The sequence below is a fragment of the Mustela nivalis genome, assembly GCF_964662115.1.
Source record: "Mustela nivalis genome assembly, chromosome: 3".
NCBI lineage: Eukaryota > Metazoa > Chordata > Mammalia > Carnivora > Mustelidae > Mustela > Mustela nivalis.
In genome coordinates this window covers 96146729-96174060 of record NC_139022.1, presented here as the reverse complement: position 1 = coordinate 96174060, position 27332 = coordinate 96146729, and the positions used below count along the sequence as shown (strand labels likewise).

The 27332-nt window shown below is 35.4% G+C and overlaps 1 protein-coding gene across 4 annotated transcripts in view; it reads right to left on the bottom strand.

Annotated features, from left to right (window-relative positions):
• Positions 1–937: 937 nt before the first annotated feature.
• Positions 938–27332, bottom strand: part of IL6ST (interleukin 6 cytokine family signal transducer) — a 60539-nt gene continuing 34144 nt past the window's right edge. For 3 of the 4 annotated variants that reach the window (XM_082725989.1, XM_082725990.1, XM_082725991.1), the window contains 14 exons: positions 25762–26067; positions 24791–24911; positions 20569–20735; positions 19903–20057; positions 17802–17961; positions 15864–15946; positions 15027–15237; positions 14388–14570; positions 12397–12498; positions 12042–12188; positions 11615–11755; positions 8371–8467; positions 6348–6429; positions 938–5614 (listed from right to left, as the gene is read on the bottom strand). In XM_082725989.1, the coding sequence (XP_082582115.1) occupies positions 4877–5614; positions 6348–6429; positions 8371–8467; positions 11615–11755; positions 12042–12188; positions 12397–12498; positions 14388–14570; positions 15027–15237; positions 15864–15946; positions 17802–17961; positions 19903–20057; positions 20569–20735; positions 24791–24911; positions 25762–26067 (2693 nt within the window). In that variant the 3' untranslated portion in view covers positions 938–4876. Of the gene's footprint in view, positions 5615–6347; positions 6430–8370; positions 8468–11614; positions 11756–12041; positions 12189–12396; positions 12499–14387; positions 14571–15026; positions 15238–15863; positions 15947–17393; positions 17962–19902; positions 20058–20568; positions 20736–24790; positions 24912–25761; positions 26068–27332 lie in introns of those variants that run through there. The other variant, XM_082725992.1, reaches the window with a different exon arrangement.

Genomic DNA, 27332 nt, shown 5'->3' with positions numbered 1-27332 from the left:
CCAAAGCATGGAGCTTAAATGCGTACTTAAAAAGCTCGTGTGCGTGCATGCACGTACACACAGTTTGTTGTACTGTTTTGTATTTTGAAGCTGCAGTATTTTATGTAACTTTACAGAGAAAAAAAGCTTAAACCGAAAGCTAAAGCTGCTTCTCTGCCCCTGGGTTAGGTAAACAATGCTCTGAGAGCATATGACTCTATGAGACCATATGATCTTTCTGGAAGCAGGATATATTGGGAGACTATCAATCAGGGTTAAGACCAGAGGTACCACAAAGAAGTAAAGCCAAGCTGAGTCAGAGCCAAATGAAGAATTTTAAACATAGACCAGTGAGCTCAAAGCCAGATTATTTTTGTAGCCTGTAGTACATTATGTAAAGGGATAAAGCTAACTAACTTGGTTTGTGCATTGGACTCAGTGCGTTATTTTAGATAAATTCCCAATGTATGTGCAAATCTAATAGTTCAGAATTTTCTTCCAAGTGGAATCGTGTACTTAGGTTCATAGACTAAGTAATCTCAGAGTAGCAGCCAATGGATGCTCAATTGGCTCCATGTCTGTTTTAAGGGGATTCAGCATTGTGGCTACAGACCAGCCACTAGATGGCGCAGTACCTCTGTACTTGGCGGGTGCCTGGGGGGGGGGGGGTAGAGATTAATCCACTGGTGGGTGGTATAGTGCTAGGATTCCCGAACTCATCTTGGAAAATTCATTAACCAGTTTTCTGATTTATAATCTCAGTCCATTCTATGTTATTAAGATGATTTATTGCTTTTCTTCTGAAACCGATTCCATTATGCTAAATGGACGTTTAAAAAGCCACTGAACTCTGAAAGCATCTAGTTTACACTAAGACCCAACAGCAGTAGTGACAAATACTGTTACCTCAAACATTACATATAATGACATCACTCTAGTGATCACACACAGAAAAAAATTTAAACAAGATTTCTTAAATTTACTTCAAAGATTAGAGCTGATACATAAGAACGTTTACAGTAACATTTAGAGTTATGTCAACATAAAGACCAATAGTCATGGTAACAACTAGCACATGCAATTCACTACAGAGGTAAAAATACAATACCCTCTCTACACAAGCCTTCTATGTTAAGTCGACAAGGTGGGAGTAAAACAGCAAGTGAACTTTGAAGGATTGCACTTAAAAAGATACACAGAGGATACACACCTAATGCTAAATCACTGTATTGTAGTATTAGCAAATTGCACACTTTCAGAGTATATTCAATAAACATATTAAGACTACAGAATATTCACATATCTGCCTTTAAAATGTCCATTTGACATCACGTTTTGGCATTCATGTTACAGTATTTGAAACGTGTAGTTACCGTTCAGACAAAGCTTGTCTTTAAGGGGTCTTCAATGCATTTTCATCATGATCAATGGTTAAGCATGGGTAATGAAGTCCAACTAATCCACTTGAAGGAGCTGCTGACTGCAAAAAAGATCCTAAAAATTTAGGGAAAAAAAGCACAGTAGAGCTCACACCAAGTTCCCTTTTTTCTTTAATGCATTGTATACTAGAATATCACACTAATGCATGCTAGTAGCACACACAAAAATATTTATCGAAGAGATAGTACATTCAGCTCTGGAAAGCTTGTTTTTTGACTTGTATCTGAATTCTGTTTGTATTTTGAAAAGGAGTATTTTTTCTGCTGGCAGAAGACCATTAGAAAGAGGCTGTAAGTTGCTAGTTTACATCATCTTTGAAATCCGTGAGTGACCAATTTTATTTAAATTTTTTTTTTAGTACTATCTCCATGCAACATGGGGCTTGAGCCCATGGGCTCTGAGATCTCTGAGATATAGCTTATTACATTGACATACTACCCATTTCAACAAAGGTAACATCTAGTTTGGAAATTTCTTCTTAAAACCAAACATAGGACAATGACGTAGAATGTAACAGAATGGAGGAAGAGTTCTCCTACTTCATTTATACTTGGTTGATAAACGCCAGTTAACAAATTTTAGAGAACTATAGAATTATCCTACTTCTACATTATTTCTCCTGATTTTAACTACTTAGCCCTGTGGATATAATATTTAAAAATTTTTTATTTCTATTTATGAAACTATTTAAATGTTCTTAAAGAATGAGCTTTCATAAACAAATGTCTTACATTTTTACTTCATGAACCTTGGACTTCACAGTGAGCTAGAAGATTAGGCAACTTAATGTGTAAGGCTGAAATTAATTCAACAGCTAGGTAAAGAACTGATGTGAACACAATGTGTGAATGGTTTTGCTTTTTTCCTTATTTCTTTCTACTTACATACTGGATTATGTTCCTCAGTGCTGACTGATCCAAGTTTATTTTTTTGTTAGTATTTTAATGCATTTTAAGTTTGGGAGTTTTCCCACAGTTGCTCACCATTATGCCTTTGTAAGGGATGAGGGTATGGGACCAAACACACCAGTTCACAAAGTGCAATGGCAACACCTGTGGCACACTTGCTTGTTTTTTACTCCTTTGTGAGGCCAAGAGCATCAGAAGCAGTGCATTAGTTTTGTCCATAGAGAGGATGTGCCAGCATTACTTTAATGGAAATTTCTGGATACTCAAGATTTAGTGGGAATCACATCCACTAACTTATATATAGACTCGTTTTCATATAAACTAGACTTCTCTCTGCCTAAGTAAACTACAACTTATGTCTCCAAACAAAACAAATTATCTAAAGGCCACAATCATCCTAAGACCTGGCTTAGGAAAGTAATTTTGTAAACAAGTTTCATGAATGCATTTCTCGTTAGGCAAGCATGTACATCACATATTTGTAATCAAATATAGGGCTATTTCTTCAAGGTTTATTTATTTAACTAAATGTCTAAAATGCTCTTGCACCCGGCAGGGGTGGGGGGGCACTCAGGGCACCATGTTCTATGCAAGTTTCAATAGATTTGCTTCTACAGTCAGTGTTCTTTCTGCAAGGACTTCATTCTTACTCCCTTAGATTATAAGCTTACGTTTTCTAATTGCCCCTGTGCCCCCAAATACAAACATCACACCAGAATTCTTTTTAAAACTGGCAGAGGTGACAATTTTACAAATAGGACTATTTACTTGGAGAGAATGAAAAATAAAACTGGTATAAATTTTGGACAGATTCTTAGCAAGATAAATGTCCTAGATGGGATCAGGCTTTGACGAGATCTAAATGGTCGTGGTGCCATTATCTTGTAGTGTGACTCTGGGGTCCCTCTGTCCCTATACGGCCTCTCTCGGTCTTCCTCATGTATTTCTCATCCTGTCATTCTGCCAATCTCAGGTCTTTTCTCCCCCATCTCAAAAAGACCGTGTGTGTGCAAGTGCTCTGAAACACAGCTGGCAAGAATACAAAGATAACGTCTAACGAACAGTAGGTCTACTATGAACAATATTCTCAGAGCATCATGAGTAGAGTTAGATTTCAACTTTCAATGTATAGCAACTTTCCTTCTTTTGAAGTTAGCCTGGTTTTGGTGACAAATACAGAAAACCAAACATACCTTCTGAAAATGTACTACACACCACTAGTTGACCACTAATGATTTATGAAAATTTCTTCATAACTTCTTGTTCCTGTCTTTAGCCCTGCCTCTTTGTCAAATGTGGTGGCCAGGGTATGGCAAAAATGTGAAAGTGGGGTTAAGTGCTAAAATCTGGAACCCTAGCTTACCTTGCTCTGGGAAGAACAGAACTTGCCGGAAAGCAGGTTTAATATCTAAATCACAGTGTAGAAGAAGTCAGTCCCATCTACCTCAGAACTGGCAGATACTAAAATACTGTCCCTTCATTTAAGTGCCTTTACAATAGGGTATGCTCTGTGATACTTACTAACATCAACATGTTATGTTTTTGGATGATGCTTTATTTTGTTAGTAGTGCCCATCTCCTCTTAGTTTGCTTCAAACACTGAAGGAAAAAAAAAACCTTCAAATCTTGGCCTACTTAAAAAATAAAAACAAAGTATGTGTCTTCACCTTAAAATATGTTTTAATGTAACATTGTATAGAGCGATTCATCAAGTTCTCTAGTATTAACAAAAAGGGTCATGTTTGCATATATATAGAAGAATGTTAAATAATGAAGGTCTTTAAAAAAAACAATTAAGGTCTTAATAAATGGCAAAGAATTTTTAAAATGGCTAACATAGTTTGGCATTCATTCGTAGCTCTTACCTGGGCACTTTGCTGAATTTATGAATGATAAAAAGCAGATCTTGAAAATCTGTTAGGCTGCGTAATGGTAAATATTCAGACTTGTACAACCTTTGTCTCATAATAGGCAGCATCATTACCAATGGAAGAGAATGTCTATTACTTCCTGTTGGCAATATTCTAATTAGACCCACTATTTTGACTGGTTTTGGTCAGACAAAAAATGCCGGCTTCATATAATTATGCCGCCCATAGCTCTCCCTACGCTGTCGTTTGTGTCTAGATCTCACTCTTCTAATTTTTTTTATCTTATCTCAGCCACTTTATTTGGTGCCTGTTCTCACTAGAATCAGTATAGCCGTACTAAGTTTATCACTGCTTATTATTTAAATACCCTCTGTTTCCTAGCTACCAAAACAAAGTTTTACTTTGCAAATCTGAGACAAGCTTTCTGTTTTTCTTCAGTGCAAACATCCTGAAACAGCACAGTATCATTCAGCTATTCAGAGGATGAAGTCAGTTTATGTAGTGCTTGAAGAATCATCCCAGATATTCTGGAAGGGATACTGCCCAGGGGGAAGGACAGTCTGTTGTTGTCCTCAAGGGCAAATGATCTTCAGTGAGTGAAGATTATTTTTACCTGAAATAACAGATAAAATCAGCTTTAGTTTACAGGTACTGCTGAAGCTGTAACAGGACTAGTCTTTACTGAGGCATGTAGCCACCTCGTCGGACAGTCTGTGGTAGGTAACTTTTAGGCATTCCTTCATCAACTGCAGCCTCCATCCCCACTGTTTCAAATCTCTCTACCAGTCCATCAGTATGTGGGCCAAAAGCATCTGCTACAGAAATTTCTTGAAACATTTTCATTTGCGCAGCTTCAAAGGGCTTTGAAATATCTGACATCTGCTGTTTGAGTCTCACAAAATCTTCTTCATTGACTGATGAAACTTGCTTTGACCTTTCAAAATGTGAAATATCTGGGCTGGTGTCACGCTGACTGCAGTTCTGTTTGAAATACTGTTGCCTGGAGAAACTGCCAGCACTGTTCTCTGTGTTCTCTACCAGTTGTAGATCTTCAGGCCGCTCCTCAGAATCTAACAAGGGCTGGGTGGACTCAGATCTTGAGAAGACTTGGACCGATGGAACCTGGTGTCTATAGCCACTGTGCACCACTGTAGAATACTGGACGGTGCCCGAGGTGTTTTGTGCAGACTCATTTTCATCGCTGCTAGAAATGCTTGGCCTAGAGGAGGACATGCATGAAGACCCTCCAATACCACTGCTGTGTCCTTCAGTACTAATTTTTTCCTTCTTGAACAGGTCCAGTGATTTCAGATCTTCTGGAAAAGGCTTTTTGTCATTTGCTGCTTCTATTTCCACAACACTTACATCAGTGAAATTGCCATCTGAATACATTTGATCTTTTGAATTAAAATTATGCTAAGAAAGAAAGAAACTGTATTAGTAACTCTGGCATATGTTTACTCAAACTCTGAAACATATGGTAAAAGTCTAAAGCCACAGAGAAATCCATCTCTGAAGCTTCTCAGTTAATTCCCATGGGATAGACATAATTTGGGGTCACTAGGTCCTATCAACTAGCTGAACTGCAGGTACTGTGGGAGTAATTCTGAGAAGAATCAATCAATGTATTTTACCAGAATTCCTAATCAATACAGGTGTTCAATATTGATAAGCTACAGGTCGGTGTACAAAGATTACTTCTCTTACTAGACTATGGAGCCTAGGATTACCAGGATAGACAGACTCAAATGACTTAAATCTCATAAAATATATTCTAGATCTTAACATAAAATTCAACAATTATTAGAAGGTAGTAAAGTTAAGTCATTTCAACTTTAAGGTAGTTAGAAGAGTTCAGGTGTCTAGAAATCTTTTCAGCAGTTATTAAACTGGTATACTGTTCAATTTCATTTTAATAGCCTATATAAAATGCTTGCCTTACAACACAGTTACCAGAGAGCAGTATTTACACATCAAACTTTTCTATTTTCAAAGTTCCATCAAGTAAACAGAAGTAGGGAGTATCAGAATATGTTGTGTAATACTTTATTACCATTTATTTCTCAATCTGGGCTCACCATTTGGTTTAACTCTAGAAACCTACCCTAACATGCCCATGTATAAACAAGTCAGAGACATTTTATCTTACCCTAGGAGGTGTGTGAGGTGACCACTGGGCAATATGACTCTTTGAAGGGTCTGGAACATTAGGCCAGATATGCTTTTTAATTCTAAAGAGAAAAGAAATATACTGTTTGTAAAACTGTATGTTTTAAGCATATATGCTAAACATGAGTTTAATCTAGCTGTAATAAAAAACTGTTAAGTGTTCAATTTAAAGAAACAAAAGTTGAGGAAAGCCACAAAGCTTTACAGTATACCCCTTCCCCAACAACAAAAGCTAATGTTCAATTTCCAACTAAACCACTTAATAAGTTTTTACATAGCTACCAGAAAAAACTTGATTTTTCACCAGAGTATTTATTTACCTTAATACAGTTCCTAACCCTAAGTGAAAGATCCTTAAGTATATATAAGTATACAAGAAGTGAGTCACCTTGAGAATAAGTTCAAATATAAAAATAAAGATGAGTAATAAGGTCCTGACTGACTCTCCTGTGGAAACAACTATAAAATGTGTGTATAATATAAAAAGCAATAAAGTTAAGATCCTAAACAAAAATCGTATGATCAATAGATGACAAAAAAAGCATTTGACAAAACCAACATCCCATGTGATCCTAAAAGACTGAATGCTTTCTCCCTTAAACCAGTGATAATGAAAAAAAAAAAAAAAAAAAAAAAAAAAAAAAAAACCAAAACCAGTGATAATGCAAAGTTTTACTTAACCAGTATAACAAGAAAAATAACTGAAAACATCAGAATAACTATCTTCACTGGTGAGCAGCAAAAATGCTAAGAAATCCAAAAAAGTCCTAGAGTAGTTGACTATATCCAGGTCATAGTATACAAGAACTAAGTTCTTTAAAAAATTGCTTTCTATTTCTAGCAATGAAGAATTAGAAGATAAAAATGCCATTTACAACCGTATAAAAGATATTTAGTAATGAATTTAATGTAGGATGTGTAAGGCCTATCCCACTGGAAATTACATACTGCAAAAGAAAATTAAAACCAATATACCCCTGAAAGACATGTGATTTATGCAGATGTAAACGCCTGTTCAGATTGTAGTTTTTCCCTAGATTGACTTACAGATTCAGTAAAATCTCAGTCAACATGTACTGGGTTCCCCTCCACCCCAAGGAAATTTCCTTTTCAGATCAGTATCAGTTTACTCTAGCCAAAATAATTCTGAAAAATGGATTATTAGAAGAATTCCACTAACTGCTCTCAAAACTTACCACAGAGCAGGAACAAGATAGTATGGTACTAGGATAACTGACATATGGATCAGTGGAATAGAACGGAGTCCATAAATAAATCCAGACATACATGGATAACTGATTTTGGCAAAGATATCCAGGCAATACAATGGGGCAAAAAGTAGGTAAGTAAATTTCACTAAGTAAGGCTGGAATCTATGGGGGGAAAAAATGAACCCTGACCCTGACCTCGGACCATACACAAAAACAAATCATAGACTTTTGGCTACAGTGATTACAGTTCTAGAGGAAAACAAAGGAAAGCACACATTCATGACACTTGACTTAGGCAAAGATTTCCTATGCAGAACATAAACTTCATCAAAATTAGAAACTTTAGTTCTAAAATCACAATGAAAAAATGAGAAGGCAAAGCCACAAGAACAGACTTTCCAAAACACATTTGAGAATAATTCTGTAATCAGAGTATGTAAAGAACTCTTATAGTTCAGCATTCAGGCAAACAACCCAATGTAAAAACTGGCAGAAGATTTCAGAAGATTTACTGCACCAAAGAATATATAGCAATGGCACATGAAAAGACCCATTACTACTATTCAATAAATAGGAAAAAGAAGTATATTCAACACTAAGTCTCAAGAACAGGTGAAATGCAAGACGTAATATAAAAAGACTATGTATTATTTGATTCTATTTATATGGAATCCTAGAAAAGACAGAACTACAGTCACAGAAGGCAAATCAATTACTTGGAGCCAGAGGATGAGGGAGAGAACAGAGCATAAATCCAGCGGAAAAACTGTAAAAATAAAAACGGGTACTTACAGGTCTCGCTTATTAAAGCAGAACAGTACTCCCAAAAGGGTTGTCAATAGGAACGCTAAGCAAACAGGCACAACTATGGCTTCAATTTCTCCTTGAGCTAAAAACAAAGGGATAAGGTAGAAAATAATGGTCAATGCCTATGTTGACACAAATAATGCAACTTCCCAGCCAGAGGATTGTTGAACAGATGAAATACCATCTGGTTTTTACAGCGTTTTTAACTTAAAAGGCTGGTTTCTCCCTGCTTTTCTAGCCCTTTATACCTTACACAGTAACCTGGCCACAGGGTAAGCATGAACTGTATGTTGGTTAGGGGAATGAAATGACTTTAAGTTTAGTTTAGTGGACAGATAATCTACTCAGTAAGTTAGAGCTCCCAAACCTAACCATTTATTACATTTATGATCTGCCCTCAGCACAATCTTAACAAAAGCTTATCTTTGAGATCTGTGAGTACTGGGGAGAAGTAGAGAAGTTGTAAAACGATCTTAGTAACTGAACTAAAGATGTGCTCCTCTGTAAGGAATAAAAATAAAAGGTTCAGACAAAAATTTTAGTAGCTATTTACTATTTTCAAAAAGATGGCATCAGGGCACCTGTATGGTTTGGTTAAGTATCCAACTCTAGATTTTGGCTCAGGTCATGATCGCAGGGCACTGGGATTGAGCCCTAAGTCAGGCTCTGCACTCAGCAAGGAGTCTGCTGGAGATATTTTCTCCCTCTCTCTGTGCCCCTGCCCTCCTCCCCCGTTGTGTGCACTCTCAAATAAATAAATACCAAAACAAAACAAAAACAACCAAGGCATATCTGATAAATGGCTAAGGAATTGTACTTTTTAATTTTTTTTTTTTTTTTAAAGATCTTGTTTATTTATTTCTGACAGAGAGCACGAGCAGTGGGGAAAGGCAGAGGGAGAGAGCAGATTCCCTCCTGAGCTAGAGCAGGCCGGACTGGACAGGGCTCTGGGATAATGATCAGAGCCAAGGGCAGACACTTAACGACGAGTCACCCCGGTGCCCAGAATTTTTAAAGAATCTTAAATACAACACAAGAAAAGTTTGTGCTCGCTTTCGGCAGCACATATACTAAAAAAAGAATCTTAAATACAAGGAGTGGCAGTAGTAGGAATAGTTATCACCTAAAAATCAGTAAGCCTAAGATTTCTAATTAGCAGATGATCCCTAATCTGCATTTTAAAGAGGGCTTACTTAATCAAATGAATCACTAATTGGATAGTTTATATTGGAGTTACTTTTTAATGATTGACGTTACAATTGTTTCTGGTTAACTCCTCCAGTCTCCACCTAATTAGTCTTTCATGGGAAGACTTTAAAATCAGTAAGTCAGATCGATGCTCAGGAAAAAACCGTAGACTGGCAAATACTAGTTACTTGTATGCTCAGGTTTCATATATTCATATCTATACCAAATCAAATTCAAGCAGAACCTCTCTGTACTGCTGCTAACTTACTATGTTTTTATGTCTTGGGCCTTTGCTCATTCTGTCCTAAGATGCACTCTTCTTCCTATTTGTTCACATCCTATCCTTGAGGCTCAAGTACTGTCTCCTTTATAAAATTTTTGATGATAAAAGTCACCCTAATTACCTTTAACCTCCTCCTCTGTTTACTGCCTACATGGCCCAAATGCCTTTCCATTCAATTACTTTGCTTATGCTGCATTTCTTCAAATACACTAAGGTCCTTTGGGAGCAAGCCACATGTTATAGTAAGAACCCATAATAGTTCCACAATCAAAACAATAGATCAGTGAAAAAAGTAGATAATAAAGTAAATCCTATGCTCTAAATTTTGGGAAAAAAATGTATGCACAGATAATACTAGAAGGATACACAATATGTTAGAAGATTATTCTAGAAGAGAGATTAGGAGTGATTTTTCTTCTGCTCTACAGAATGTTACTTTCACAAACAGGGTAGTATTTGAAAAGTTTTTTTTTTGAAGATCAATTTCAATTATTACTTGTTACATATATTTTATTAACATATCACCACAAACCTTATTCCAGAAACTATGTATATTACTGGATATCACAGCAAAGCTCAGATCTTTTATTATCTATTTTATGTAGTTACTCATTCATTTTCTCATTCAGCAATCAATCAGGAATATTAAGTTTCTACTTATCAATCACTGTGGTGGTACTTGGGGGTGGACATTACAAATACAATTATAATAATTTCTATACTAATTCAAAATGTAGTAGAAAAAAGAATGAATGCAGCTTCAGTCTGCATTAGGGAAGCTAAAGAACAGCCAAAAGGTAAGAAGCTCACATAGGAAAAGCTCGCATTAGGAAAAGACAGAAAAAGATGGGAGAAAATCCTGAGAAGCTTAGGGTCAAGGAAGAGATTATCAAAGGGCATGCAAAAGCAGTAATTTAGAAGACATGATCAACAGGACTTTATACTTGGCTTATGTAAGCAAAAAAGATAGGGAAAAATTTACTACAACCTTATCTAAATTTCTGGCTTTGGCAAAGACCTGGATGGTTTTGTCAGGGAAAAGAGATGTTATTTGTGAAGGAGTGAGAGGACAGCTGAAGTCACAGGGAGTGTGAATAGGCAGATAATAAAATAGGGCGGAGAACAGAGCTCTGGAAAATACATACTGTTTTTAAGAGTGAAAAGGAGGCCAAGAAGGGAAGTACCAGAGCGGGAGAAGACTCAGGAGGGCGCTATTCCATAGAAGGACCAAGAGGCAGTTTCGAGGATGGAGAAGCCAACAGACTCAAATGCTGAGAAGTACAGAAAAAAGACTAAAAAGCATGCCAGGGAGATCATAACTAAGAAGACATCCCTGAGGGATGTGAGGGAGATTTCAGTGGAGTGGGAGCTGGCGGCCTGGTTTTAAGGAAGTCAAAGACTGAGCTGGAGGAACAGAAGTAGAGTGTGGAAGGGTGGACTCATCTTTCCAGCAATCTGCCTATAGAAAGGATTAAGAGAAGGAAGAAAGACCACACTTGATTTTTGCCAGTGAAAATATGAACCCACTTAGAAAGATACAAAAATTCTTTCAGCATTTAGGGAGTATATAGATGAAAGGAGTGAGAAGCTGTTAATGAAGTAACAGAGGTTGAGCTTTAATAGTTTAAAGAAACCATCAAAATCAGATAAAGACAAAAACCGTAATTTATGAAAAATGCTTTTTCTATGAATCTAAGTCTGCTTTTAGTCTGATCAAACTTTAAAACGAAAAAGAAGGAAAGAGCCAACATTACTTACCAAACTTTGGTGTAGTGAAAGTGAATTCTGGGCCATCCTTTCCACCTTCATCTGTGTATGCTGCCATTCGTACCATGTACAAAGTGTCACTGGTCAAAGAGGACAATGTATATTCCGTGTGAGAAGAATCCACATTCACAGCTAGAAGAAATCGTAAGTGTGGTTTATTCAACTGCTCAGTGTTTCTGATTTAGCTTTTGAAAAAGTATTAAAAACGCAAAAAGTATTCAGAAAATAATTTTCATATCTCTGACACACTCTTCTCCAATAAGCACAACACAGTATTTCTTTAATAGGACCACAAAAGCAACCATTAGACAAATTCTCAGGTGTCTCTTTTCTGATGATAATATACTCTAAGAAAGACTTAATATTTGAAAGCTTAAGAAAAAAACCAGTAATTTTTAATAACTGATAATTTTATTACCGGTTTCATTTCCAATGATGGTTCTATAAAATATAGTATAATTTCGGATAAATCCATTCTGAACATCAACAGGAAGTTGGTCCCACTCTAAGACAGCTTCATTTTTCCCCACTTTTTTTGTCCGAACAGTAGGTCCTTTGGAAGGTGCTAGAATAGAAGAAAAGTATTTGATAACTGAGAATCATTACAATTCAGTATATTACTAGAATTCACTAGAATTTCGTTATTTTATTTGAACACTGTAACACATACCCTTATTTATTTTTTTTTTTTTCACATACCCTTATTTTAAGAAGAAAAAACACCTTTGTTAATAGCAAACAACACATTTCAAAGAAAATGAGTTTGGACTTACGAGCTTGTTTAAGGTATGCTTTTATAGACTCCGGGCTTCCTGGTCCATCAGCAAATACTGGAGTAACTGTTATCAAGTAACATTTGCTCTCTGCTAGGTTCCCTAAAGAAAGAAAAGGAGAGAAACATTTTTTCCACCATAATAAAAGTGTAATTCCATTATTTATTTTTACATTATAATTTCATGGTTATTAAACTTTTAGAACTATAGTTTTTAATTCTTTTTTTTTTTAAGGTTTTATTTATTTATTTGACAGAGATCACAAGTAGGCAGAGAGGCAGGCAGAGAGAGAGAAGGGAGAAGCAGGCTCCCCTGCTGAGCAGAGAGCCTGATGCGGGGCTCGATCCCAGGACCCTGGGATCATGACCTGAGCCGAAGGTAAGAGGCTTTAACCCACTGAGCCACCCAGGCACCCCTAGAACTGCAGCTTTTAAATCAAGCATTGATTTGTGTGTACTGGATTCAAGCTTAACAGAATAATAAATAAAATAAAAGCTTACTTTTATTTTATTTATTTATAAAATAAATAAATAAAAGCTTACTTTTATTGCCAGTATCATGGAAATAAAAAAATATACTGTCAGTTAAAGTAATTATTGTATTATTATACAGGACTTACAATAAAACATTGATTTCAAATTATCCTTGGTCTTATAGTTCGACAGTGTTTGTATATTTTAACTAATTCTTGGAGAACTACCTGAAGACCCACTGTTAAGAGCTAGGGAAATGGCCCTGGTTTGTCAGGTCACTGGGAAAAAAAGAATTAGTACTATTTCCCCCAAAAAGTTAAAAAAAATTATTTATTATTTATAAATTCTTTTGATCTCTTCAAATTAACAAAGTAATCTATTACCGATACACAATATTAAAAATTTTTAAGTTCTTTTTTTTACAGAATTTGACCTGTCCACATCAGAAAATATTTATTTTACTGAAGTTTATCATTCAATAGGAACTTTTATTTCCTTAAATATTACTTGTAAAGTTGTAAAGTTATTATATGCTCCATTGCTTTCTTAAACAGAGTAACTTTACTTTTTCTTGATGACTCAGTATTAACAAGATGATGAGTGTTATATTCTGCTTTAATACAGTGATGTTATCAGAGCTATGAACTATTAGGGCTCTCTATGCAACCTGTCTCTGCAGATTATGCTATGCTATCTTAAAAACATTTCTATTGTCTAGTTATTACCAATGTAGGTCTTCCCTCTTAGCTCTACCTTGCTTTTGATAAGGCTGAGAAGAAACCACATTTATTAAAATTGTTTATTGAATAAGAGGGTAAGGAGGGCCAAATAGCCTGTTTTATAAATCAAACTCACAAACCTTATGGCAGATTACGTCCTTGTTTATAGCTTCTCTAATAAATCATATTACTCACAGCTGAATTCTAATGGTTATCCTGCCGTACTTGCAGGGGGAGGCGTGGCACATGCAAGCTAAATGTTTTCTCTTTAAAGCTGTTTTATCACTTCAAAGCCACACAGTTAAGTTGTACCTTAAAACACAGGGTAATCCACCATTCTGGAGCTCTACAACATCATTCCTTTCTGTCCATTACAACTTCCAGTTAAAAGACATAAAGTAATCTGTTCTAATTCCGCTTTCCCTATTCAACAGCTTTAAGAGTTAAGTCATTCAGATGCTACGGAAAAGTATTTTCTCACTGCAGGATGAGGGGAGTTAAATCAGGTACAGAAAGAATGCAACTAATTACAGGCAGAGGTCATATAGTATTTCTCTTTACAATTTAAGTGTTCCTTAACTATAAAGAGAAATACTATTAACCCCACTCTGTCCATAAAAAGACCCTGCAACTGAACGAGGTTTGATGTGACTTGGTGAGAGTCACACATGTGGCAAACTAGATTTAACTTTTCAGGGGACCACAGCATCTGTAACGCACAAAAAATACGTAGAAGAAAAATCTGTCTGAAGAGTAAGACATAAGGATATCAACTTAAATTTTTTCTAACCAGGAATACCTCTTAAATAGGTGCGGTGTACTAATCCATCTTCCTGTTGCCAGTCTGGGATACAGGGCGATTTATCTGATAATACACACCACTCAAGGATGTATTTGTTTACAGATTCATTCGGAGCAGTCCATTCCACCCAAAGCATATTATCTTTGGGAAACGCTTTAAGATCCCTTACAGGGCGAGTAGCTTTAAAACAAAGGTTGAATACCAATATGGTTAAGTGAGCATTAAAAATCTGCAATTTTGGTATTTTACGTATCAGTTTTTGTAACATATGATAATATGGATTTCCATGAATAAAGGCACATTATAATTTACATACAATTTATGCAACTAAAATTCTTCCTTTCTCAAAATTCAAGTGTTTTCTATATGTAAATGGCCTTTTCCTTCTTTGAAAGCTATGAACAATATATTTAAGTCATATTCATATATGGATCCCATAGTCTTAAAAACCAAGTAATCAGAAAAGACTGAAATGAATTAAGCAGTTTACTTCAAAGTTTAAGTGAGCCACCTAAGAATAAAACAAATTACTTGGCTGTTCACGTAAGTTAACTATGTACTATGCCTCAGAGTATCTTCTACTTTAAGAACCACCTTTTCCCATCCTTAAGTCGATGCCATCTCACAGACACAAACCTTTAAAGTCATAAGCAGGGATAGTTAAAACAGCTGCATCTGATTTGCCAACCAGATTTCTCGCTGTGAGAGTTGCTATGTAACGATCATTTGTGATGTTTACTGTCCATTTGGTTTCATTAACTGTGTAATTCTGTAAACGTGATTTCCACCTTGTGAGAGTCACTTCATAATCCAAAATTTTTCCATTGGCTTCAAAAGGAGGCAATGTCTATAATAAAATATTTTAAAAATTTAATAAAAGTTAATCAGTTTTCTCTGTGTTCACAAATTCTGCTGTTATGTAAAACCTCTAAATGTTTAACTGAAAAAAAGGTACCTGCAATCTCATTTACAGTTCACTACCTTAAGTAAATTACTACATAGTAAGAAAGAATAAACCTGTAACTTTGACTAGGAAGAAAAGTAGCACGATTTCATTAGCTTTTAGTTCTGTATCTAGTACCTACACTGTGGCTATCTGGCTCTAAATTGTATTTTATTCCTGAGTATTTTTTTTTTTTTTAGTATGGATATGCTTGCAGCCTTACAGAGTTAAGAACAATTATTATTGGCAATACATTTTATTACTCAAAACCTTTAAAAATTGTTTTCCATGAGACACTCAGGAAAGTTCAATGACAGACAAAATCCTTCTCATAGAACTTTTCACAAATGCTTAACAGATATAACCTGCAGTTTATGTAATATATACAAAGCTTTGTGTTTCTATTTGTCAAATGTTTTCCTGATACTGAGATGAATCAAAATTTAAGTTAAAAAACTACACTCATATGTCGTATAAAATGTATTTACATTAAGTGACAAAAGATAAACATGCAATTTTTTTTTTTTTACCTTCCATATGAGTTGTACAGATCTATAGCCATGAGTATGGGATGGCTCTATCTTATACCAGAAACTTGGTGCCTTGGATGGTCCTAAAAAAATGACATGAACTTTTTAAAATAGAAGTTTTTAACAATAAAGTATTATCTTGGAAATTATTCTCTTACTTTGTTCTTAATATTCTTGCCCTTTAGTCACTGTTTAAACTATCATTTTCCCCATTCTAGAATGCTATGCCCGGGTCTTCCTTTAGTTAGGATAATAGATCACTTGGTAATTTAGATTATACTGGATTTTTCTTCTAATCGTGAAATTATAAAACTACATACATATCCTAAGGTACAACCCAAGATGGATCACTTCTTACTGCTGAAACTCAAACTGAAAAATTATGTTTAAATACTTTAAACTCCTAAATGTGTGTGTGTGTGTGTGTATATGTATGAATATAAAACAACATAAATGGAATAAATGTGGGCTAAGTTTATTACCTTATGTTAGGACTGTTGACAAGATACAATAAAAATGAATTTGCAGTGTTGCCGTCATAATCACCAACATGAGAAATGAAAATCCACTTTATAAAACAAGTATCAAATGCTAATAAATTAGGTTCTAAAAATTCCTATGCAATCAACTGATTTTTTTTTAGAAATTTTTAAGTGCAGTATGGTTCAAGTTTAAGCTGTGGTTCAACAGAGTAAGAAAGGAAGTTTAAGCAATGATGTGATTTACTATAAAGAGGTAATTATGGAGGACAAAACAGAGAAAAGGACACAAGGCTGGGGACAAGGTTGCCAGTACAGATACACAACTCGAGTATACAAAATCAAGACCAAGAAACTATAATGAAGTGTTATAGTCCAAAAAGACTTCCTAACATAAAAAGAACCTAGAGGAATCACTCATTAAATTGAAGAATTGCTTAATCTAATGGTTCATGATTTCCACCATCTCCCCTCCCAAAAAAACACACACAGGCACTAGCCATTATTATTTTGCCCACACTTGAGTTCAGGAACCACCCTCCCCACTTCCCCTCTGCAACTGACCCACCAGCTTGCAAGGCCCCATGGATCCCAGTTTAAGAATTCCTAGCCAAGACAAAGAAATCCAGTTGAGGACCCTCAAATCAGCAATAGCAGAACTACTTTCTTTCATGTCACTTATGAGAATAAGAGAAAATCTAGAGGAAAAGGCAGTTTACTTTTCTGCCTTTGATACTCTCTCTTCACTATCTAACCTCTAGTGAAGCGGAAGTGAAGGGACAGTGGTGGTACAGGAGGTTTTAAACCCAGAGCTGTTGCCATTGACACCTGACCGATGAAACTATGGAATAAAACTGTTCAAAAAGAAAAAATTCTGTATGCCACATTCTTGACTGCTACAAAAGAAATTACTAATTTTAACTGTTGTGGGCAGGAGATCTTACCTTGGATCCTATATACCCTTTTATGACTTTTGGATTCTATGTTCTATGCCCCGTATGATCGTGGGGGGTGGGGAAAGGAAAAATGAAAATAAACCAAAACTCTAGGATTCTTTTCCAGGGGTTTATTAAGTGCTGGTAGAAACGAACAAGTAATAGTACACATGTATTTCTGACAGTGGGTGACTATGGTATATTTTGTTAGTATGACTTTAATGAAGTTAGGATATGATTCTCTTTTGGGGGTATCTTTGAACTACCATCCTTTATAAAGTGTTCTGGACTTAAATGTTAGTTCAGTGGTTTTCTCATGGTCATTCCTGGGCATCTTCTTTATGAGGAATCATGTATTAACACAATCATGCACATTTTACATCTTGATGTTAGAACAGAAGTGTAAAATACAAGTTTGAATAAAATGGTCATAAAATAAGGAGTGGTCTACATTATTAAAACCAGATACAATTCATAGCCCTAATTCCAAAAACTTTATTTCCTCATGTATCTTAATTACTCACTATCTTCATATGTGATACCACTTGCTTCTTCACTCCAGTCACTCCAGAAGCCTTTACCATCTTCCTTCATACAACGAATCCTGAATACATATTCTGTAAAAGGTTTAAGGTCCTGGACAGTGAAGGAAGATCGAGTGGATGCTGTATCTTCAGGAGGAATCTGAAATCAAAGCAGATCAACTAATTAAAAAAATCCATGTATTTATTTTAACTGTCCTAAATTCCCTAACATTTGGAAACTCATTTAATGAAACTAGACTAATAAATTCAAGCTCAGGAGAGATATAAATGCAAATCAAAAAGCTGTCTGAGTTAGTGAAGTTAGTATATTTCAAAGTATGGAAACATCTATTATTAATCCTTCATTTATTTATTTTTCTTCCATTGGGCCTGTAACACTTAGGGTTTCAGCAGAAGAAAGATAGTATACTCCAATTAGAATTCAATTCAAGAAGGGTTTTAAAAGCAAGTATGGGCAGAGTATAGGGAAACCTTAGATAGTGGTCATTACTCAGGGGCTTGGAACGGTTATTACCCCCAGGCCAAAAGGGCTGGCAACAGCAACTGGGAGAAGAGGGTCAGACAGGATTAACTTTAGTAGAGCAGTGACCTTAGGCTGAGAGAATGGGCAGCTCCAGGAGGAAGCAGGGAAAATAAATATGCTGATATCACTTTTCTCTCTTGCCAGATCCCCTGCTTCCTTTAACCATATTCACCAAGAAACCAGAGAGCATGTGAACCCACAGATGAAATCCATACAGGTCAGCATTCCAAAATAAGAGTAAGCACAGTAGGGAAGAGCAGAGTGCAACTCTGGATAGGAAAAAGGCAGGTATCTAGCCCAATCAAGAAAAACAAAACTTGTTTTCAGGAAGAGAGAATACAGATAATAACTAATTCTATTACTATGGAATTTCATTACTATGATATTTCAATAGTGAATACAAAGCAGGTATCATTTTTTGTTATTATTAATGAATTAAGTTTCTGTGATATCAAAAAATATTTTTTTAATTAAAGATTTTATTTATTTATTCGACAGAGAGAGATCACAAGTAGGCAGAGAGGCAGGCAGAGAGAGAGGAGGAAGCAGGCTCCCCACTGAGCAGACAGCCGATGTGGGACTCAATCCCAGGACCCTGAGATCATGACCTGAGCCGAAGGCAGCGGCTTAACCCACTGAGCCACCCAGGCGCCCTCAAAAAATACTTTTAAGTTCAGGTATGTATACTGTCTAACATGAAGCATTAATCCATTTTCATTTGTTGCTTTTTCTAATTTTATTTTGACCAGTCCTTCTGTAAGTGGAATGGAGAGCAGAGGTATTAAAATCATGAGCTCAAATCCTTATGAGCTCATTATTGCAACAAGAGAAAGAAAAAGTACGGTGTTAGTGACAAATGAAGTTGTGACAAATATTACGGGGAGCACAAGCTATGGTGATTGTCTTTTTTAAAAGTTCCAAGTACTTCTTTTGGTGGCAGCATCATCTTTGGTATACTCTTCTGTTCCTTTTCAGTCTTTAAGTTCCCCAACTACTACTTCCTCTACTAAAAAGTTGACATGCTTTCTAAAACGCGCTAACTAGATAGTGAGTATTTTAGGCTGTGGGCCAGACCGTCTCCGTTCCAACTGCTCAACTTGTCCGCTGCAGCATAAAATAGCCAAAGACAATATTTAAAAACTTTATTTTTAAAGACAGATGGCTGGCTGAAATTGGCTTGCAGATTTAGTTTGCCAACCCCTGCTCTACTTAGCCAAATAATCTCTTTATGTACTCCCCCCCCCCTTTATTTGCTCATTTTTTGTGTTCCTTTCACCTCCCATCGAAAGTACTACTCCTTACCACCTGGTATCACTCCCATACTTCAAAGCTACCGTACTAAGCAAAACTGTATTTTCTTTTCTTTTTTTTTTTTTTTTGTTTTTGCAAAACTGTATTTTCAATCTGAATGTCTTCCTGTTTGCACCTACGTGAAACACAGATCAAGAAGAGGTATCAAGCAAAGTATTTCATGTAACCACAACCTTAGGATATTCAGACTTTTAGGTTAGACTAGGGTTGCGAGACTATTTGCATAAACAGTAACTTGCAATTTACCTGGTTCCAAACTGAGGAATCTCTGGTCCTATATTGAATGTTGTATTTCAGTCTTATAAAATCCTGGATACTTGAGTTGATCCATGTCAATTTTAAGATACTGGACAGTTCCTCTGAGTTGCTTACGGATAAATTATGTGGTGGATTGGGCTTCACTGAAGAATAAAATAAATCCGAATATTTATCATGGTTCATTTTTACAACTTCTTATACAAACTCAAAACGTACTACTTATTTTTGTTTCATATTTATTCTTACCAAATGAACTATTATTTTTGAAAACAATGCAATGTCATACTATTATAATGAAAAGGTTTCTAAAGAAATTGTAGTTTTGTCAAGTTATTATGAGCCTATTAATCTTTTCAGGTTCAGTTATCAAAAGACAAAGATTTATGATGTATGTAAAGACAGAGACAATAAAAACAAAACATGTATACTCTAATTGCTATGTTGTAAAACGTTTGATAATTGCATAAATACTAGCAGGTAACATTCTAAGTCAAAACCACTGTAGTACAGCTGTATTATTATTTTTCCAGATTTTCAATGTTGTTATTAAAGCAAATTTATAAAAATCATTAAAAGAGTTAGTCCTTTTTCTGTATATAGAAAAACGCCACTGTATATACCCCAGTAAATTTTCAAATTCAGGCTTCTAACTACCTTTATCTACAGGATCAAAATTTATATGATCCGATGTAACTTTCCCAAGGGCATTCTCTGCTTCTACCCAGACTTCAGTGTTGACGAAATACACAGGAGAATAATCAACAGTGCATGAGGTGGGGGTGTCACGTTTTGTTTTACAATCAGCAAACTTCTCTGTTGCCCTAAATACAAAAATGGAAGAATTGCATTAAAAAGAGATTTTAAAAAATTACTGTGAAAAAGGTTACCTGATGAGGCCCAGACTGTTACAGCTTAAAATAAAATTTCTTAAGAACTATTAGGCGTCCCTTTAAAATGGAGTTTGAGCTGTATCTTAAAACATTTTTTTCAAAATTTTACACCAAGAACATTGCATTTAGAATAATATGCACTATCCCTGATGACCCATCTCTAAAAATCATCTATTTCCTGTGACCTTACTACTATTTCTTTCCATTCCTGAAACAATCCTTACTGGACCCTCAATGTCCTTCTTCAAGCAGTTACGATTATTCTAAGCACAATATACTAGGAGGTGATAGGAGGACAAGGTCAGAATTTCTGTCAACCCCAGAAAACTCCCTTAGTCTCTTTCCAGTCAAACCCTTTCTGATTTCTATCATGAAAAAAGTTTCAAGTGGTACTATTTACTCAATTTTAAATTATGCATCAATTAAAAAGACATATACACACTTTTTTTTTAAAGTAGGAGGTTAAGTCAAAACCACGAACAGGTTAACTTTTATGAATGACTATGATGTATACCTGAAATAAACAGGATATTGTAGATCAATTATGTCTCAATTAAAGAATTCCTAAAAATCAAAAGCAAAATGAAACATGAACTCTTGTACTGAGTTGGTGCTTTAACACGCAAACTATTTTAAGTGCCTTAATTTTTGTAATTTTTTTTTTAAGATTTTATTTCTTTGAGAGCGAGCGAGCAAGCAGAATCAAGGGGAGTGGGAGAGGGAAAAGCGGGCTCCTTGCTGAGCAGGGAGCCTGATTCAGAGTGTGATCCCAGGCCGCTGGGATCATACATGACCTGAGCATGACCTGAGCCGACTAAGCCACCCAGGCACCCCTTTAAGTAGCTTTAAAACGTCATTTAAGGAGCACGTGGGTGGCTTAGTGGGTTAAAGCCTCTGCCTTCGGCTCAGGTCATGATCCCAGGGTCAAGCCCTGCATCGGGCTCTCTGCTCAGCAGGGAGCCTGCTTCCTTCTCTCTCTGTCTGCCTCTCTGCCTACTTGTGATCTCATCAAATAAATAAATAAATAATCTTTAAAAAAAAAAAACCCACACACAAAAAAACGTAATTTAACTATATCCTTAGGGGAAGAAAAACAATCTTAAAATTCATTTTAGTATTCACTGTTCATGCTGATATTGGCATTGCTATTCTGCAGGTGCTGCTTATTATGAGATAAAGCAAAGAACTATTATATTGGTGCTGCTGGAGACTAAGGTTTTCAGCACAGAAGATGTAATGTTAGATGGATGAAATTAAGTAAAAACAGGTAGTCCAGATTTTAAACTGGAAATATCAGTATTAGTGCATGATGTATTTTACCTTAAAAACATTTCCTAGTTGTATCTACTGTAAAACCCTAGAACAACACCATAACAGTAAGCTCCCCTAGCTTGACTGAAGTCTAATCAGTATTTTCTATTAAATGGAACCATGGCTACCTGGGAAATGGTTGATTCTTGGCCTGGGGAAGGACATATATACTAAGATGAATCTGCAAAGTCATGTCATATCAAAAAGGAAGGAAGCTGTTGAAGACAGCTATCAAAGACTAGTGAGTGAAGTCAAAAGGAAAAGCCAACCTGAGCAGGTTCCTAACCAAAGATGGGACAATGTAAGCATCAAGGAAAGTTAATAGTAATGGACTGAACATGTAAAATGTGTTTCAGTATGAATTCGTAATGAAGGGGGGGAACCCTCATCTTTGGAGGATGCTAGGGACTATACATGCTGTATGATTACATCTACATGACAGTAGGAACAAACAAGAATTTATAGTGGAGAAAATCACTGCAGTAGTTGCTTTGTGGGACAGGGTGAGATAGGTTGGTGGGTAGGACTGACTGGGAAGGAGCAGAGTGAACTCTCTGGGGTATGAGTAATGTTTTGTATCTTGGTAAGGTCTAAGTTACGTAACTAGACTAGTCAAAGGTCACTGATTGATAACGCTTCAGGTATCTAAGTTATATTTAAAGGTGCATATAAATTTTACCAAAAACCAAAAATATACCTGTCAATGTATAATTACATCTACTTAATAATGTAAATGCTGGAGTGTTTAAGGGTGAAATATACGAACTCCTGCAAGTCACTCTGAAATACATTAAAAAAAAAAAAAGATGGATAGGTGGAGAGAAGTATGCATAAACACCACATATGTGATAAAGCAAACACAGTAAAATGTTAATTATAGGATCTAAAGATGGATCTGTATAAGCATTCACTGCAAAGTTCTTCCAGCTTTTGATAAAAACTGCAGTCAAGAACTGTTTAAGATCAATTTGTACTACGTACTGCAGTGTGTGTCAATCATATCAAAGCCAAGTCCAATAAACAAAACCTGTCTTTAAAAAAAAAAAGGGAAACTTTTATAAAGAATGGATCAAGCTGACAACAGTACCTGAAACCACTTCTCCATCTTAGTATCAGAAAAACAAAAGCTCTCAAGCAAAAGATGTTAGATCTAATGAGTGCATTTAGTAAAGTTGCACAATACAAAATTAAAATACAAAAATCAGTAGTGCTTCTATATACTTACAATGAATTTTCTAAAAAAAAAAAAAATCAAAATGTTTGAAACTATCAAGCATCAGAAACAAGAAAATAGAATACATTTAACTAGGGAGGTAAAAGATCTCTATTCTGAACTCTAAGACATTGATGAAAGAAATCAAAAACAATAAATGGAAAGGTACCCCATGCCCACAAATTCCAAGAATTAATCTTGCTAAAACATTAATACCACCAAGAGCCATCTATAGAATCGATGCAATCTTTATCAAGATTGTAATGGCAATTTTTTACAAAAGTAAAGGAAAACACTCGAAAATTTATGTGGAAACACAAATGACTGAACAGTCAAAAAAAAAAAAAAATCCTGAGGAATAAAAGAATAAAGCTGGAAAACATCCCACTTCCTGATTTCGGTCTATACTATCAAGTTAAGAGTCATCAAAACATATAGTACTAGCATTAAAAATAGACTGACCAGTGGAAAGAACTAAAAGCCTGGAAATAAACCCAAGCATAATTCAATTGATTATGCCAAATATTTGACAAGGGGCCCAGGGGAATTCGTAACATTGTTGGGATAACTGGATATTCACCTACAAAAGGATGAAATTATCCCCTATCTTGTATGATTCACAAAAATGAACTCAACGAATTACTTTTGGAATAACAAAACAAAAAACCTAAATCTGATCAAGTGTCTAGACTGAATAGAAATTTCTAAGGCCAAAAAAAAAAAAAAAAAGGACAGAGGACTATGTGACTATGTTAAACAATGTGTTAACAGTTACTTTAATGACTGAATTGCAAAGTAAAAGAAAACCAGGCAGAATCTATGGTTTAAAAAAAAAAAAACCAATTTGTAATGCATGGAGATTGTGATTTGATGACTTGTAAAAATATATACAAATATTTGTGTCACAGCATAGGGAATACAATGCCATTTTAAAAGTGTTATATGATGACAGAAGCTATGCTTGTGGTAAGCATTGCCTAAGATCAAGTGTTCAATCACCACACTGTATGGCTGAAACTGTTTTAACATTATGTGTCAACTATACTCAAATAAAAAAAATTATAAAAATTATGTCTATACATATATTCATGAAACATCTGAGTAAACATGAAACTAACTGAAAATGGGACAATCTATCGAAGTTTCTTCAGTTATATTTTGGTATAATAATGGTATACAGTTACGTGTCTTAAAGTATCCCTATCTTTCAGAGGTATGAACTACAATATTTATGGGTAAGATGATATGATGTCTCAGATTTCCTTTAAGATAGACTGGTCATGAGCTGGATGATGAACACATGGGAATTTATTATACTATTCTTTCCACTTTTTTGTTTCAGATGCTCTAAAATAAAAGCTTAGACAAAAATCTGCATTTACTATTTCTACCTTAAGAAACAGAAACTCTAGCACAAATGACAAATTATTGAGTTCAACATACAAAAAACTTAAAAACTTGCCATTCAGATTTTAAAGTGAAGTTCGTTTCCAGATATGTTTCCCTTCCAGGATCCCACTGACACATCATTTTCTTTCCTTCATTCACAATGCAACTCAAATTTTTAGGTTTTTCTGGAGGCACTAAAAGGGAAAAAAATGTGCAATTTTCAAAAGCTTTCTACCCACCAATAACATGTAATTTATATACTACCCAAGACATCAGCAAACTAAATTAGATGAAAAATGAACAAAACACCCCCAGACATAATGAAAGACTAGGGACTAAAAATTCATCTTTTCTACTTAAACTCATACTTTTTATATTTATATACATTTTCTATAACTAACTAGCATGTTTCAAATTAATTTTCTACACAAAATCAACTTTCATTTGTAACTAGTTAAGAGTATTGAATTCCCCATGAAGTGTATTTTATTAAGTATTACTGCATGTTAGTAAGAAGCATTTAAATGGAACCAAATGATTTACTTTTATTTCTCCTCCTATTGTTTTCTTAAACTCTGTTGGAGGAAAAGCAAATACCAAAATTATGGTCTTGGGATCCACAAATTTGACAAGCTACTCTTAGATCAGACTAAGTTTACTCTGACACAACAGGACGTTCTCCAGTCTTTACTCACCTTCAGATAGTTGCTTTGTATGTGATCTCCTCATCAATTAAAGAGTACTGAAAATTACTATGGATATACTGACAAATTTCAATTCAAGAACTGTTTTTTGTGGGTCTCATCTAAAAACATTTTTCTAGGAAACAGATACTTGACTCTCAGGATATGTTACTCTTCAAGCTTTTTGTACAGCAGTAATGCAAATGGACTTCCACTTCGAAACTTATTTTTTAAAAAAAGCATGTTCAAAGTCAATAAAGCCAACAAGTAACTGCATTTCATAAAGACTAAGAGACATTACAAGTGGAATTCAACAGTCATAACAAAGTTTGAAATAAGACAAAAACAAAATGAAACTTACAGCCTGAAATTATTCTGATTCCATAAACATTCTGATCAATTTGTCCAAATGTACGAATGTTGCAAGTCAGCTGAGTATTTAATGAAGATGTATCTGTAAATGTGACACTAGATGCTGTTTTGTTTATGGTGGTATATTGTTCTTTAGGAACAGTTAGATGGTTTGTTTTCCAGAAAATGTAACTAGCATTTACATGGAAATAATCCATACATTTTTCTTTTAGCACACAGACCGCAGTGAAATTAGAACCAAGCTGTACAACTGGAGATTCCGGTTTGATATAACCACATGGCTCTAGAAGTTCACCTGAAAGGGAACAAGGGAAAATAGAAAAATGTACTGAATTATTCTGGTATAAAATGGTATTTATCAATGCAGTCCTCAATCTTCACTAAAATATCTCTTAAAGCCAGCGAAGAAGAATTACACAGTGAAAAAATAATATAGCCAGAATTCAGTGCCTCAATTTGTAAATACACAAATTACAAGGCTGATGAAAAAAAGACCTCTGTAAGCCTCAGGTTTTTTTTTGTTTTTTTTGTTTTTTTTTTTGGTTTTTTTTTTTTTTTTTTGCGTAACATTCTGACTTTGCTTTAGGAAACACAGACTGCCTGCAGCGTGATTCACACTTACTCTACCACCAATCCCATTCTTTGATTCAGACTCAGGGTCTAAATTACACCTTCCAGCAAAGCAGCAGTGGTAGGCTCTGTTCTCTCCAGTTCCGAATGGTGTTGGGGGTATGGATGGGGTCAGGGAAGGTAGTAGACAATGTTCATTTATCAAAATTCCAAACAACAAAGGATAGAGCAACAGAACAACAAAGAACATAAAGAATACAGAACAAGATGGCCAAATAAATTAGTTTTAACAATAAATGGGATAAAATCCCGTATTAAAAACAAAACAAAATCAGCCTGCATAGAAAGAACTATACCAGAAGTGTATGCTTCAACTATCACCTAACTCCATGCTGATGGCAACTAAATCCCTATCTCCAGCTCGAACTTCCTCTTCTTTTCAGTAACTTGCAAGACATATCCACTTGAAATCCTTCCTAAGTACTTTAAGATAAATACATCTAAAGGGCACCTGAGCAGCCCAACTCTAAGAGTGTCTGACTCTTGGTTTTGACTCATGTTGTCATCACATGGGTTGCAGGATTGAGCCCCATGTCAGGCTCTGTACTCAGTGGGGAGTCTGTTTGAGATTCTCTCCCTCTGCCCTTCCCCTAGGTACCCACTCTCTCAAATAAATCTTAAAAAACAGAAAAAAGATGAACACATCTAAAACTTCTATGTATCACAATCCCTTTCAAACTTACTCTTATTTCTCTACCTCTGTTAACAGCACTATTTATATCCAGTCATCGAGGCCAGATATCTTATGGTTGCCTTCAATACCTCTTCCAACTTTATAGTATTGCACTCAGTCTGGTTGGTTCTATTAAGATGTCTGTCAACCTTTCTCTCACCAGTCCCTTTTGCCTGCTGAAGCTGAGGCCATTATACCATGGTCTGACCTCCTTCCAGTTTATCTTACATGCTGCTATCAGAGTTACTATTCAAAAT